The 14,718-nt window shown below is 42.8% G+C and overlaps 1 protein-coding gene across 1 annotated transcript; it reads left to right on the forward strand.

Annotated features, from left to right (window-relative positions):
* The first annotated feature begins 238 nt into the window (after positions 1–238).
* On the forward strand, positions 239–13,763 carry HNRNPU (heterogeneous nuclear ribonucleoprotein U). The gene is made up of 14 exons (XM_030268562.4): positions 239–1,200; positions 2,013–2,124; positions 2,247–2,320; positions 4,665–4,804; positions 6,320–6,419; positions 7,488–7,600; positions 7,970–8,233; positions 8,501–8,620; positions 9,228–9,356; positions 9,720–9,888; positions 10,423–10,662; positions 10,912–11,114; positions 12,150–12,221; positions 12,641–13,763. Exons 1-14 carry the CDS (start codon positions 465–467, stop codon positions 12,692–12,694), a joined length of 2,526 nt encoding a protein of 841 aa, XP_030124422.1. The 5' UTR covers positions 239–464; the 3' UTR covers positions 12,695–13,763.
* Positions 13,764–14,718: the final 955 nt, after the last annotated feature.

Consider the following 14,718-nt stretch of genomic DNA (forward strand, 5'->3'; position numbering starts at 1 on the left):
CGGGCCGTGGCCTCCCGCGGGCGGGAGCCGGCACGGGGGGATTCTCAGCCCGGAGCGGGTTCATCGTGCCGGAGCGCTGTTTCAGCTGATCCGCGTCCGCCAAGGGACCCGCCGGGACAAGGACGGCGGGACCCGCTGCGCTCGGGCGGTATTTACGGTAATGCGGTCGTTACGGTAGCGCGGGAGGGCCTACGTGCGCGGGGGCGGGGCGGCGCGCGCGCGGCGCCGGTGCGTGCGCGGCCCCGTGAGGCGCGTCTCCCTCGCGAGCTCGCGGTGAAAGGATTTGGCGCCAGGCGGGTCCGGCTCCGCAGCTCCCGCAGCCGCACGAACCCCCTGCGCCTCCCGCCCGCACCCACCGCCCGCCGGGGCACCGACACACCGCAGGCAGAGCCAGAGCCGCCCGTCTGTCCCTGCTCGCCGCCGCCCGCGCGCCGCCCAGGGACCGAGCCGCCAGTGCCGCCGCCATGAGCTGCTCGCCCGTGAACGTAAAAAAGCTGAAGGTGTCGGAGCTGAAAGAGGAGCTGAAAAAGCGTCGCCTCTCCGACAAGGGCCTCAAGGCTGAGCTCATGGAGCGGCTCCAGGCCGCGCTAGACCAGGAGGAAGCCGGCGGGAGCGGCCCCGCCAGCGGCGCGGCCGAGCCCGGCAACGGCAGCGTGGAGGGGGAGGCGGCCGAGAGCGGCGGGGGCGCCGCGCAGCTCCGCCAGGGGGGAGGCCCCGGCCAGGCCGCAGCCTCCGCCATGGAGGACGACGACGAGGAAGGGCTGGAGGCCGCCGATGGCGACGCCATGGAGTTGGGCGAGGAGAACGGCGAGCGGGCAGGGGCCGGGGGCGGCCCCATGGAGGAGGAGGCGGGCGGCGAGGAGGAGGAGGAAGAGGAGGAGGATGATGAGAACGGCGACGACCAGGGTTTCCAAGAGGGGGAGGACGAGTTGGCCGACGAGGAGGAGGCCGCGGCCGGAGACGCCAACGGCCACGGTGACCAGCAGCCGCCGCAGCCCCAGCAGCCGCAGCAGCCCCCTCCGCTCCTCCCGCCGCGCGGCGCCGCTGCCGCCAAGGAGGCTCCCGGCAAGAGCGCTGGGGGCGCCTCGGGGCCCGCCGCTGCCTCTGGCCCGGCGGGCCCCGCCAAGCAGCAGCAGCAGCAGCAGAAGAAAGCGGAAGGCGGCGGCGGAGGCGGCCGCCCCGGGGCACAGGGCGTCGGGGGTGAGTGAGCGAGGCGGCGGGAAGAGGGGTGGGGGCCATTAATCCCATCCCCCCGCCATGACGGGAGTTGCGGGGGTGGGGGGGGGGCGGTTTCCGGGGCGCGCGCGGGAGGACGTTGGCGGCCCCACGCCTCGTGCTGGCCCGACGGGGGGGGGGGGCGGCGGAGGGGCCGCTGGGGCGCGCTGTGCATTGTGCGCCGCGCAGCGCGAGGCGCCTGACGTCACTTCCGGGCTGAGCGCCGCCGCCGCCGCTCGGGATGGCGCTGGGAAGGCCTGGCGGTACAATGGAGGCGGGAGGAGGAGGAGGAGGAATCCCTTCCCTGGGGCTGCCGCCCGCGGCCCGCCGGGAGGAGGCGCAGTCGTGCGGATCGCACGGTGCCCTTGCGAGAGGCTGGCAATGTCCCGCTGCCTGCGTGGTGGGCGGGTGGTGATGGTGTTGCGGGGCTGGAGGCGCGGTAGTTCAGGAGGGGGTTTTTTTTATCATTTTGGTGGGGATTTTTTTTGGTGTTTTTTTTTTCTTTCTTTTTTTTTTTCGGGGCGGTTTCAATGGGGCTCATAACATCGAGGGACATACTGGCTGCTGTGTGGTGTATTGGCGACTTCCGTTTGTTAAATAATTTCTGATCGGCGACAAGTTTTGAGTCTCCCGTGAAAATCCAACGTACAAGGCTTTACCTTACTAACGTAGTAAAATTCCCTTTTAAGATGTTACTGCTTATTGCTTGCTGCAGCTTGCAAAGTTGAAGCCGTGATCTAAATTTGAATCCAAATTAAACTAAAAATTATCAAAATAAATCATTGCTTCTGTTATAGGAGATGGTAAAACAGAGCAAAAGCCTGGTGAGAAGAAGAGGGGAGTGAAGAGACCACGTGAAGACCATGGCCGGGGATACTTTGAATACATCGAGGAAAACAAGTACAGCAGGTAAACAGAATTGGTGCTGGGCAGCATTTTGTGATGAGGAGGAATAGAGTACAGAAATGTTATTTTAGCTTAGTCAAAATATGTGTAATTTTATTATGTTTTGTTTGGTTTTGTTTTTTCAGGGCCAAGTCTCCTCAACCACCTGTTGAAGAAGAAGATGAACATTTTGACGACACAGTGGTTTGTCTTGATACTTGTGAGTAAACACGCTTTCCTTAGCCCTGGAAAGATGTGGTGTTAAGGCTTTTAATCTTAATGCCACGCTTTCTGAGACGGGGAGGATAACATTTGTTGATTTTCATTACCAGGTAACTTTAAAAAAAAAATTAGAAAAATATTGTATTTCCACCCATTTTCAGCAAAGAAAAGAACAGAAGGACCTGAGTATGTTAGCAGTAATAAACTTGGTATTCTTTAAATTCTGTAGCGATAGACAGTTCTGTGAAGAAATCTTAACCAAAACACTAATCTGGTATGGAAGCTTAGGTGAGTAAGTGTAGAGTGCACATAGAACACTCTGGAGACAGCTTGATGAAACAGCTGTCCAGCACTGTTGCCTAGAAAGCTCAGAGAGTCAGTAGCATAAGTGCTTACAAAACACAGTTTGGGAAGTGAGCTTCCTGCATACATTCCCTTATTTAGATACTGACTAGCGGAGTGTTTCTTCTGTCTTCTAATCAACTTAACAAAATCTCATAATGCTTCCTCAGAAATGAGCCATTCATGTAACATGTGAATGTGTGGCTTTAGGTGGTGGTTTGTGCAAGTGGGATGGCAGAGAGACTTGGTCAGCAGAGCACAGAAGTGGAGGACTATCTGCAAACAGGGTTATTTTTGAGGCAGATTATAAAAATCATTATTACTGTAACATATTATTATGGCAGAGTTGACATTTGTATTCTTGAGGGTAAGTATAAGGACTCAGTGCAATATTAGAAAACCTGATCTTGAAGTAATGCTTGAACTCGTTGGATTCTTACAGTGCCATGGAAGGGAAGCTTAACTTTTGGCATTGTCTGGCATATTTGTTAGAAGTTTCAGGTGGTTTTATTCCACAATAAGTGGTTTGAAATTGAAAGGCGGTATTACTTTACAGTCACATAAATTGCTGGATATGCCATCCCTGACATTTTGCTAAGTCTCAAGTTTCTAGCTGCTAACGTGGTGAGTAGCCACTTCTGTGGGAGCTTTGGATTTTTCCAATAGCTGAGTAAATAGCTCCTTTTCATAATTACTGTTTCTAGTAATAATGGTATTTTCTAGTGGAAAATCTTGTTACTGGACAAATGCTGATTTAAAGTGTTGGCAGACTCTTCAGAGATAAGATTCAAACACAGCTGTAAGTCTGAATTGTGTAATGAATTGGCACTCTCTCTTCTGGATAGTGATCCAGACCTGTAAGAGGTTTAGCCACTCTTAAGTGCTTTTTATTGCCTGTGTCTTACAAAGAAGCTGTAACTTCAATCCCGTTCTAAAGGTAGCCTGCAAAGGTGGGTTTCTTCTGTGTGTTTTTATCTGCTTTTCAACAAATAAAAATTAGCAGTACTAATGAGAAGACACTTGGATCACTAATAGTATTTTTGAAATTGGGGATGGCTGTATGTAAACAGAACAAAATCTTGTTCATAAGAGTTGCCAGTAGTACAGGGCAGACCGCATTTTAGTGTACTCTGGCATCATGCAGGTTTTATACCAGAGCAGAATTCCTTGCTGTTTGCTCATTTTGCTCCTTTCTTGTAACCATCAGGTAGGTTTGGAGCTGCTTCTGTGAGTTCCTTGCTCTGGGGAATTCAGATGTTGCGTGCTGCACCTCTTGTTACCATTTGGCATTGTTTTTCTGAAACCTACTGGGAGATTCATTTGCAATTTCATGGTGTGCAGCTCTAAAGATGCTTGTAAAACCGAGGTTCTACTTAGGTTCTTAGAGTGATAGGTGAATTCAGTGTGTAGGTCGTGTTTCTAGGCTGAAGTAGGTTCTCTCTGTGCTTAGCATATCTGCACCTGATTTAACTGCCTTTATTTTAATAGACATAATGTAATTTGACTTGCTGATTGACTGTATTAACCAAAAAATACATTCAGTACTTAAATAAAAACATTTGTGTTCACATTTACTTCTTAGCAGCCCTTAGGTTTGGGCTTGCGCAGTGAGACTGCTTCAGAATCAGGTCTCTAGAGGGTACTGGAGAGCACAATGCAGATGGCTCAGTATTGATGGAAAGAGGTAACTGGCAGAGGGTTCAAACAGATGAGGTGGAAGTTAAGGGTTTTAAAGCAGATGGAAAAAATGGAGGGAATTTGGGTGACAGAAGTGAAGATGTCACCTTGAAAATTACTTGTTAGCTAGCTTCTCCTAAGATTTTGGCTGACCTTCAGTCTGCAGTTCCATCTAGGCATGTTGCTTCTGTGAATGATCCTGGGTACTTGCTGGCAGTTTGTCTTTAAACCTTTGAAAGCTGGCATTACCTTTAATGCATAAAATTGGACACCTGTACTTTATTTTGTAATCGGAATAAACAGAATGGTTTTTATGTTAACAGATAACTGTGACCTGCATTTTAAAATCTCAAGAGACCGGTTTAGTGCTTCCTCTCTGACCATGGAAAGCTTTGCTTTCCTTTGGGCTGGAGGGAGAGCCTCTTATGGAGTTTCTAAGGGCAAAGTCTGCTTTGAGATGAAGGTGAGTTAATGTTTATGAGACTTTTGCATGCTTGAATATAATATTTATACTTGTCACACTTTTTGGGCTTGGTCGGAATTAATTTATGTGAACAGGACTCTTAAACAGCCTTCTCTTACAAGAAGATGGCTCAGTTTGCAAAACTGTTTCCTCTTTTATAAGCACTTTGATTTAACAAACAAACAAAAACCAGAAATAATAAAAAAAACCACTAAGCACCATATTTGTTCTGAATGCGAGACTTTTGGTCTTACTTTTTAATCACTAATTCTATTTGTCATCTCATGCATCAACACTGAAAGTATTTTTATACTCTGTAGTCAGAAGTTTGCTTGTGCTTTCTGAAGATTACAGAAAGCTTGACTTTTTTTTAAGGAATAGAAACTATCCCAGCACTCCTTTCTGGTTCTGCTTAGTCTTCTGAGTTTGATCTGCTCTAGGCAGGGATTTGGGCTGGACGACCTCTAGAGGTCCCTTTACAATATCATTAAATCTGACATGATGCATTGAATGTGAGTATTTGAAGGGTAGGAATGGCAAAGAGCAATCAGCCTTTTAATAAACTGATTTCTCCAGCTTGTTGATGGAAGAGGAACAAAATCACAAAGCTTGACTCTATTTTTCTTATTCCTGTTATACTTAACAATGTTAAAGGTTTCTTTGCGAATGATGGGCTTGTCTGTTATCTTCCTCTAATGCTTTCAAATGTAACTGTTACCCTGATAATTGGGTAGTGATCCCATTATCCAGACTTTTGCATGGAGTGATTTCTGTGTCTCTTGGAAGGCCAGTGAAGTGAAATTTATGTCACTTTTTATTGTCCTGTTTGCTTTCAAATCAGTTTCAGCTCAGTCACCTGACTGGGATAGTTGAAAAGGTGATAGGATACTGATGGGCTTTTTACTTCCTTTTAGTAAAGTTTCTAAAGACAGTTAAAAACAGCTGGTTGCATGTAGATTCCAGTGCATTTAGGTGGTTTGTTGGGGGTTTCTGGGGTGTTTTTGATTGTTGCTCTTTTTTTTTAATCTGGTTATGTTGTTTGGAAGCTGGCAGCTTGCCCAGGAAATCTCATAGTGAAAAGGGATAGTGTAATATTTTCCCTGTTTCTAAGAAGTGGGTTTTTTAATACAGTGCACATTTTCTTATCTAAGTAATTTACTGTTAATCCCAACTTCATGGGAACTGGGGTTTTTTAATAAATATTCATATTGTTTGTGATTTTAATACAATGTCAAAAGGACTTAAGGCTTTTGACCACTTACAGGGACTGCTGTGACAAAGTGATGAAGATTTATGGTATCTTCAATCTTCATTGCTATGTTAGGAGATAGAACTGTTTAGTCACTGGTTGCAGTTTCATATTCTTAAGCATGTTTTATTTTTGCTGAAGTTGATCACTTAGACTTAGCAAAGATTTAACCAGAGTGTAAAGGGTCAAAATACTACCTTTTGTTCTTCCATCTTGTTAGTGTGTAATAAATACTGCTTACCTTTTACTGAATAATTTAAAAATAGGTTACAGAAAAGATTCCTGTTAAACACCTGTATACAAAAGATATTGACATACATGAAGTGCGAGTTGGCTGGTCACTGAACACAAGTGGAATGTTGCTTGGTAAGACTTAAATGTTTAATTGCTTTTGTGTTGATGGGGCTGAAGTTTTAAGGGTTTGGTTTTTTTTCTGAAGCAGGGGGAACAAGTTTAGTGACTGTAATCTGTATGTGTGAAAAGTGGTCTTAATTTGAGTCATTCTCTGGATGTGTGGTGTGAGAAATTACTAGACCAAATAAAGGCATAAAATGTTCAGATCTGTAAGGGTTAGGGCCATATTTTAGGAATTAATTCTTTCAATTATTATGTACAGATTAAAGAGAACATTGTTAAATGCTTGATAAGATAAAGGGTTTGTCTTTTTCATGTAGTGTCAAAAGTAGAAAAGGGGGAGTCATCCTTCCCTCCACTTTTAAAGGGTAGTGCATGGTATAAAGTTTAACCCATGATAACTACATTATCTTTTTTTTTCGCTTGGTGGGAAAATCCTAATTTCTAAAAATAGCTGGAAAGAAAGAAGTATAACTTCATTACATATATGACAAATTATTATAATAATAATATTTATAACTTGTTGCTGAAACACGTGTTTGGGGGAAATATTGGTCAGTCGGTATCTTCTGATATCAGCAACAGCTTTCTACTTAAGTTACACCTGAGACCTTGTGTTTGACACTTCCTGTTAGCTTGTTCCTTGCAGCTTCATCCTCAGCTGTTGCATAGGCTGAATGTCTGCTAAACTCCCTTTAAAATGGGAGGGGTAAGTGCTCCTGGAGACTAACTTCAGAAAGCCTTTGTGTCTACGTTACAGCAGGTATACCAGTGCATAATGAGGTCTTCACAGTTTAAAATATTTGTTCATGTCTTTATCTGACAGTTCATCTTTTATTGTCAGCATAAATCTGGAACCAGCAGCCTAAAGCTTTTAAACAGGGATGAGGAAACACTGCTGTTCTATCTCAAGTGAAAGTATAGAAGAATGAGCTTGTATAGCTGTTGGGGGGTATTAGCTTGTTTTGGCATTAATAAAAATACTCTGAACAGCAGCTTATTAAGTAGCTGTAAGGTGATTTATGTCTAAAAGGTTAGATGGGAAAGCCTATTTGTAATTAGTTTAAATTGTTCCTTCAGGTGAAGAAGAATTTTCTTACGGTTATTCTCTAAAAGGAATAAAGACATGCAATTGTGAGACTGAAGACTTTGGTGAGAAGTTTGATGAAAATGATGTGATTGGATGTTTTGCTGTAAGTTTTCACTTATATTTTCTTTTGAGAGAAAAGAAACAGTAAAGCAAATACATAAAATCATGGGAGCAAGACAAGTTGTTTAACACAGACAGGCAGTAAAAGCAGCAGTTATTACTAACAGTGACTGCTGGCAACGTGATTTCATATTAATGGACAAATGTCTTTATAAGCCTTTTAACAAAAAAATCAGATCTTTATCAAAATGATCATTGATAGTGAGTCATTAGAAAAGGAAATTGGTTTTAGTTTCTGTATGAAATAACAGTGTTACAGAAGTTGAGTGAACATAGCCAGTAGAGTGAAGTGACAAATTAACTGTATAAAGTGAGTTAATTTTATCCAAAATAATCCTTTGTCTGAAAACAGAATTTTGATGGTGATGAAGTGGAACTCTCATATTCCAAGAATGGACAAGAGCTTGGTGTTGCATTCAAAATAAGCAAGGAAGTTCTTGATGGGCGACCACTCTTTCCACATGTTCTCTGCCATAACTGTGCGGTTGAGTTCAACTTTGGTCAGAAGGAGGAACCCTACTTCCCTGTACCTGAAGAGTACACCTTCATCCAGAAGGTCCCCCTAGAGGATAGGGTCCGAGGACCAAAGGGACCCGAGCAAAAGAAAGATTGTGAAGTAAGTTTCTGATGATGATGTCAAAACTTGTTAAAACACGTGGATGGAAATGGTTAAAGTTAAGGAGACTATTCCGCCTCACTCCTGACATTTTTGTTTGGGACCTTTAATACTTGGTGTCTTGTGACCTGTTCACTACCACTGCCTTCCCCCACGCCCAAGAAACCCACATCCTTCCTCGGTATCCAGTAGGCTTACTGGGCTAAGTTAAGTGTATTAAAGAAAATCTTTGAACTAATATCTCAAATACAGAACTTTTTGTCATAGGTGGTGATGATGATTGGCTTGCCAGGAGCTGGCAAGACTACATGGGTTACCAAACATGCAGCAGCAAATCCTGGAAAATACAACATTCTTGGGACAAATACTATTATGGACAAAATGATGGTAAGTGAAAAGACATTTTATTTCTTGATATATTGAAAACTTGCTGTAAATCCATGGTATTTGGCTGCCACGGGGTTCTTTTGTATCAAAAAAGCTGGCTACTAGTTAGATAGTGACCATTTGTATTGAAGAAAAGACTGGCTTTGACACTTGGTGCCATGGTCTGGTTGACAAGGTGGTTTTAGTTGAACTCGGTGATCTCAAATGTCTTTCCCAACATAATAGTTATGTGTAAAGATTTTATTACCTTGCTGAGTTGCTAATTCACACATGGCAGGATTACGAGGCTTTTTTTGTGGTAAAATGTAAGAAATAGTCAGCTGTTGTTGACTATTGAATGTATTTCTACTTCCCTGTACATCACTCTTCTCGGAGCTGGAATTGGTATTGTGATGAGTATACCTTGAACTGAATGGTACCAATTCTTGTGGTGTCTTTATTTCTAAATCTTACGTTCTATGAAGGGTTGAGAATTTCAATTACGAGTTTGCAGCAGTTGTGGCCTTGAATTGAACAACCCTTGAAGTGTGGTGGAAAGCATTTAGCAAAGAATGTCAGCCACGTGTATCAGGACTACACTGACTAACTGTGGGAAGTTTCTCCATAGGTTGCAGGTTTTAAGCGTCAGATGGCAGACACTGGAAAACTTAACACACTGTTGCAGAGGGCTCCACAGTGTCTTGGAAAGTTCATTGAGATTGCAGCTCGTAAGAAGCGGAATTTCATTTTGGATCAGGTAGAAGCTTCAGTGAAAAGCGGTTAAGGAAATTTGTTGTAGGCTATATTGTAGTAATTAATTGGGATTAAATTTATAATAGCAGTTGTTTCAGTTACTGACTTACTACTCATTCAGGGGACACAAAGTTGAGCTATTACTACGAATGCTTGTCTGAACTTCTCTAGATTTATGGGATGTGGGAGGAAGTGTTTTAACACATTGATACGAGCTTGTAACTTTGCATTATGCAGCATCTTTATGTCCAGTTATTTGTAAACTTCATTGCAAGCTCTTGTAGAGGTGAAGTCTATACACCATTAGTTGACTTCCTTAACTCTTACAATGACAGCTACGTGTAGTAAGTTACTGCATTTTTTTCAGACAAATGTGTCTGCAGCTGCGCAGAGGAGAAAAATGTGCCTGTTTGCAGGCTTCCAGCGCAAAGCAGTTGTTGTTTGCCCAAAAGATGAAGACTACAAGCAAAGAACACAAAAGAAGGCAGAGGTGGAGGGAAAAGATCTTCCAGAGCATGCAGTTCTCAAAATGAAAGGCATGGAACATAATCCTATACTGTGTTTTAGGATGCTGACTATCTGTTTAAAGGATTAAGTAAACGTGAAGTCTAAAAAACCACTTTATCTTAAACAGTTGCACTTTTACAAAACTGGAAGACTATTGTAACTTGGTAGGATAACACTATATTGTGTTCCCTCTGCTGCAGTCCTTAACACTACTCAGTTACGGTGATACGCTTCATGCAGATGCACAAAGCTGTCTTGGCATAAAGTGCCCTATATACGTGACATATTTGGCAGAAACTGGTGTTCTGAGTGGAGGCTTATAAAAGAAAAAAAAAAGATAGGCAGAATGTTTTTGAGGTTTGGAACAGTACTGGCAACTCCATGAAGACCTGTTTATTTCCTTTGTCACTGTTATATTTCCTAAATGCTCAGATTATGTAATTTTGTCCCTATGCTGAGGGGTTGCAGAGGGTGGGAGGAAGAATGGGGGAAAGGTGGTTAAATTGCGGCTTTGATTATAGCTGAATGTCGATGCTGAATACTCAGTGTTTTTGCAATTATAGGGAACTTCACACTGCCAGAGGTAGCAGAATGTTTTGATGAAATAATCTATGTAGAGTTGCAAAAAGAAGAAGCTCAGAAGCTTTTGGAACAGTATAAAGAAGAAAGTAAGAAAGCTCTTCCACCAGAAAAAAAACAGAACACTGGCTCAAAGAAGAACAAGAAGAGCAATAAAAATCAATTTAATAGGGGTCAGAGAGGACGTGGAGGATTCAACATGCGGGGCAACTTCAGAGGAGGAGGTGAGCCTAGAAATATACCTGTGACTTCTGAAGGTTGCTGCTGCTGCTGGGGAGAAAGGTTCTAGTACTTGCCTTGCAGTTATTATATAGTGGGAACCTTCATCTCAATTTGAGTAAGTTTAACGTTTCAGTGCATAGTTAATGTCCAGCTTGAGAGAGAGCCTTGTCAGAGCTTGGATTGCACTGTTCATCTTTGTGTAGGAAATAAAGACCTAACAATTACTTGATGAAAGTAACTCTCCCTTGCAGTCCCTGGCAATCGTGGTGGATACAACAGGAGGGGAGGCAACATGCCTCAGCGAGGTGGCGGAGGTGGCGGTGGTGGCGGTGGCAGCAGTGGAGCAATTGGCTACCCCTATCCTCGTGGCCCTGTCTTTCCAAGCAGAGGTGGCTACTCAAACAGAGGAAACTATAACAGAGGTGGAATGCCCAACAGGGGAAACTACAACCAGGTGATGCTTTGAGGGGGGACTGACTAGTTGAACTACAGTACTTTGGATGTTGACAGCTCTGGTGCCTGTGAGAAGTCACAGACTTGGCTGTGCCTTTCGAGTTTAGTGCATATGCCCAGGGCTCTGACTGTTGTGTAACAACTGCTGATGCAGGGGGTTCATGTTAGGGCTGTACCTCTGTCCTGTTAAAAATGAAGATTGTCAGTGCATGTGTGAAGGCTGGTCTCTGGTTTGTTGTGTGTTTCTTCCCCTTCCCCAATAATAGTAACTGTTGTTTGGCCTGAGGGTCGAAGTGTATCTTTATCAAACGCGTAGAGAACTTTCTGAAAATAGCTCTGTACAGAGTCTTTTTTGGTGTCTGGTATTAAACGCAACTAGTAAAGACACACTAGCCTAGATCTTACCTGATGGAATATCGGTGGAAGTATTGGAAAAACAAAACTGGGATTACTGAAGAGCCAGCAGATGGAGCCCAAGCCAGTAAACATGGCTCAGGTTTGCCTAATACTGACAAACAGGGGAAAAGCAAAATTTTATCTACTTGTATCAATGATCCTTTGTTGTACCATAACTTCTGTTGAAGTTTTGTGGGCTAGCTCATCTATTTTCAGTTGTGTGACCCATATCCTTTTGTCTGATCAGATAACATATCCTTGTGGCAACTACAGCCTTTCCTAACTAAAAATAGACAAGCTCTTGTATTTTTAGTTGTCCTGGTGCGTTTAGCAGCTGGAAATAGGGTGAGTCAAAACTGGATTAGCCAGCTTTCCAGACCAGGCAACAACAGTTTGAGCTGGTTTATTAATTCTGAGGGTCTTGCCCTATGTTTAAAAAGCAGTTGCTTAGAGGGGAGGAAGAAGGCTTTTGGTATTCTGATGTTTTTAAGGGAAGGATTTTTTGTTGGTGTGTTTTTCTGTTAACCTGGGGCTGATACTTCTATATGGTATGTGATGTTTTGGTAATTAAGATTGGTATTAGGACACTGCTAAAAAATGCATATAGACAAAGTAGTTAAAAACTGTTGTCCTCTTGCAGAACTTCAGAGGAAGGGGAAATAATCGTGGCTACAAAAACCAATCTCAGGGCTACAACCAGTGGCAGCAGGGTGTAAGTAGTCCCAGCTTTACCTTTTTACTCATTGTAAACCTGAGTTGCAAAATGCTGACTGAAACAAAGAGATGAATAGTCAAAAGTGGATAGCAAAATAGTCTAAAGCTAAGTAATACCACTATAAATAGCTTCCTGTGCAAAATTTAATCTGCCTTGATGGTCTTGATATATCAAATACCAGCTGTGGCTTAATGTTCTTAATGGTATGTAGTACTTGGCTTCACATTACTGCTGTGAAGTGAACTTTCAACTGCCTTCAGTCGTTCAGGAGCTTGCTGCTATTGGAGAGGACTTTAATCTTCTCAGGTTCCAGGGGAACTAGATGTTTGTTAAATGCTTTTTCCTCCCCCCCAAGTAAGAAACTTAACCATTATGTGATTGCAGGTTAAAACTAACTATTTATTAATCTGTTGCAGCAATTCTGGGGTCAGAAGCCATGGAGTCAGCATTATCACCAAGGATATTATTGAATACCCAAATAAATGAACTGATACATATTTCTCCAAAACCTTCACAAGAAGTCGACTGTTTTCTTTAGTAGGCTAACTTTTTAAACATTCCACAAGAGGAAGTGCCTGCGGGTTCCTTTTTTAGAAGCTTTGTGGGTTGATTTTTTCTTTTCTTTTTTTGTACATTTTTAATTGCAGTTTTAAAGTGATTCGTAAGAGAACCTCAGCATTGTGCACGAAAAGAGAATGTGTCAGTATTTCAGGGTTCTACATTTTATCTGTAAAATGTGACTTTTTTTTTACCACAACAAAAAGTAAAACGTTGCTTTGTACCTGGTGTCTTTTTATTAAAGAATTTTCTCCTTTTTCCCCATCCCCCAATTTCTAAGAAACAGTCGTGAGTCATGTCACAATATGATGAAATGTTAGCAACCAGATTCGTATGGAGGCATCTTAGTAACCCTCAAATACCATGAGATTATGTAAAGCTCCCTATTACACTCCATCCTCCCTATGGAGCTCTTGGGTGGGGAGGGGAGGAGGGGGAGGCAAAAGTTTCTGGCAATAACTAGGACTTTTTTGTAACATTTGGAACTCAATAAGATGTTGGGGGCAAAGAGGAAACCTGGGGCTAAATAGTGATGGTGGAGTGTATGTAGAAGCTCTTAAAGTTGTAAAACTCGGTTGCTTTATTTGTGGAGGCTCAAACTTGTGAAGGTACAACACCATAATTTTTTTTTCCATTTGTTCTGCATTTTGATTCTGAAAAGAAGCTGGCTTTGCCCATTTCTTATTAAACAAAACTTGTTGTAAATCCAGTTGTCTAATGGGATCTATATGAAGTTAGCTGTGTGTCTGTATAACTCTTTCCCCACAAAATACTGTATACCTAGTGTGCTTGTAGTAGTTACCTCCACCATTTTGTAAGCTAATGAAACTGTGAGTCACCCATTTTATATCCTAATTTTTAATCATGTCAATTCTCAAATGGGTGTATCTCCTTAGCCTGCTGATTCCTTTTCTCTTTAAAGAAAGTGGGTGGAGAAGTTTAACTCTAGACGTTTGTTTGCAATAAAATAAATTCATTCTACTCTTGTTTGGGATTGTCGCCATCAAGGTCTAAAATCCCGTTAATGCTATAAAGAGGAAGAGAATGTATGAAAGTGACAATGTTGGACAGTTTTAAACTCATTACTGTACATGCTGAAATACTTGTGTTTCTTTAAAAAAAACTAGTAGTTGCTCTGTTAGAGATCTATCACATGTATAATTCACAGTTTAACATGGCTATATGTATAGGGCAAAAGTCTTTGAGTTGCGCTTGCATCATGTAAATCCCCTTAACCTCTTTATTGTAAAATAGACATTAGGGAAGGAGCAGGAGAAGGATTTGGACAAGGAGTAGGACAGGAGGAAGGATTGTCACGGAGTTTAACGGCGAGCTTCAATTTGTTTTAACTGCTATTTTGTTCAGCTTTATGTTTCTGTAAAATTGTAGTGGCACTGTTAGCTGCTAACTTGCATTCTAATGCCGTAAGACAGGGTAAAGATGTACCCATTGTAAGAGTGCACGGGGTACACACATGAGCATACGTGGCACTGCCACCATCAGGGCCCTGGCATGTGCTGGCAGTCCCCGTGGCAGTGTATGGACTAGCAGAGGCTTCCTGGCAGCCTAGAGCTAGAGTCGTGTGCTGTGCTTGAAACCTTGCTCCGGTGTTAGTCAATTTCTAGTAGTCTTCAGAAGTAAAGATAAGCTTGTGTTGCTCTTCTAGCCTTTATAGCAGATGCCATTGCATATTGACATTAAACATTAACGGCACCTCCTCCTTGTTATAAGTGCTTTAAATCATCCCTTTACTTTGAATGAGAAAAATGTAAATTGTCTTAAAAGAAACACTTATTTAATGAAATTTGGGGAATTGAAACCCAAATATGTTTTGCTGAAATGGAGTTTTCTTTAGACTTGCAAAAAAAAGTTTAGTGTAATTAAAGTCCATTTCCCTTCTACCCTCGTCACAAGAACTAACACTTTGTATGGAGTG

The sequence above is a fragment of the Taeniopygia guttata genome, chromosome 3 (genome assembly GCF_048771995.1).
Source record: "Taeniopygia guttata chromosome 3, bTaeGut7.mat, whole genome shotgun sequence".
Taxonomy (NCBI): domain Eukaryota; kingdom Metazoa; phylum Chordata; class Aves; order Passeriformes; family Estrildidae; genus Taeniopygia; species Taeniopygia guttata.

What these genes read in the sequence shown, in the direction of transcription:
- HNRNPU (XM_030268562.4), top strand. Translation starts at nt 465, where the DNA reads ATGAGCTGCTCGCCCGTGAACGTAAAAAAGCTGAAGGTGTCGGAGCTG. An exon ending in CGGGGCACAGGGCGTCGGGG is followed by an intron (nt 1,201 to 2,012) that starts GTGAGTGAGCGA and finishes CTTCTGTTATAG; the next exon opens with GAGATGGTAAAACAGAGCAA. An exon ending in ATGTGATTGGATGTTTTGCT is followed by an intron (nt 7,601 to 7,969) that starts GTAAGTTTTCAC and finishes GTCTGAAAACAG; the next exon opens with AATTTTGATGGTGATGAAGT.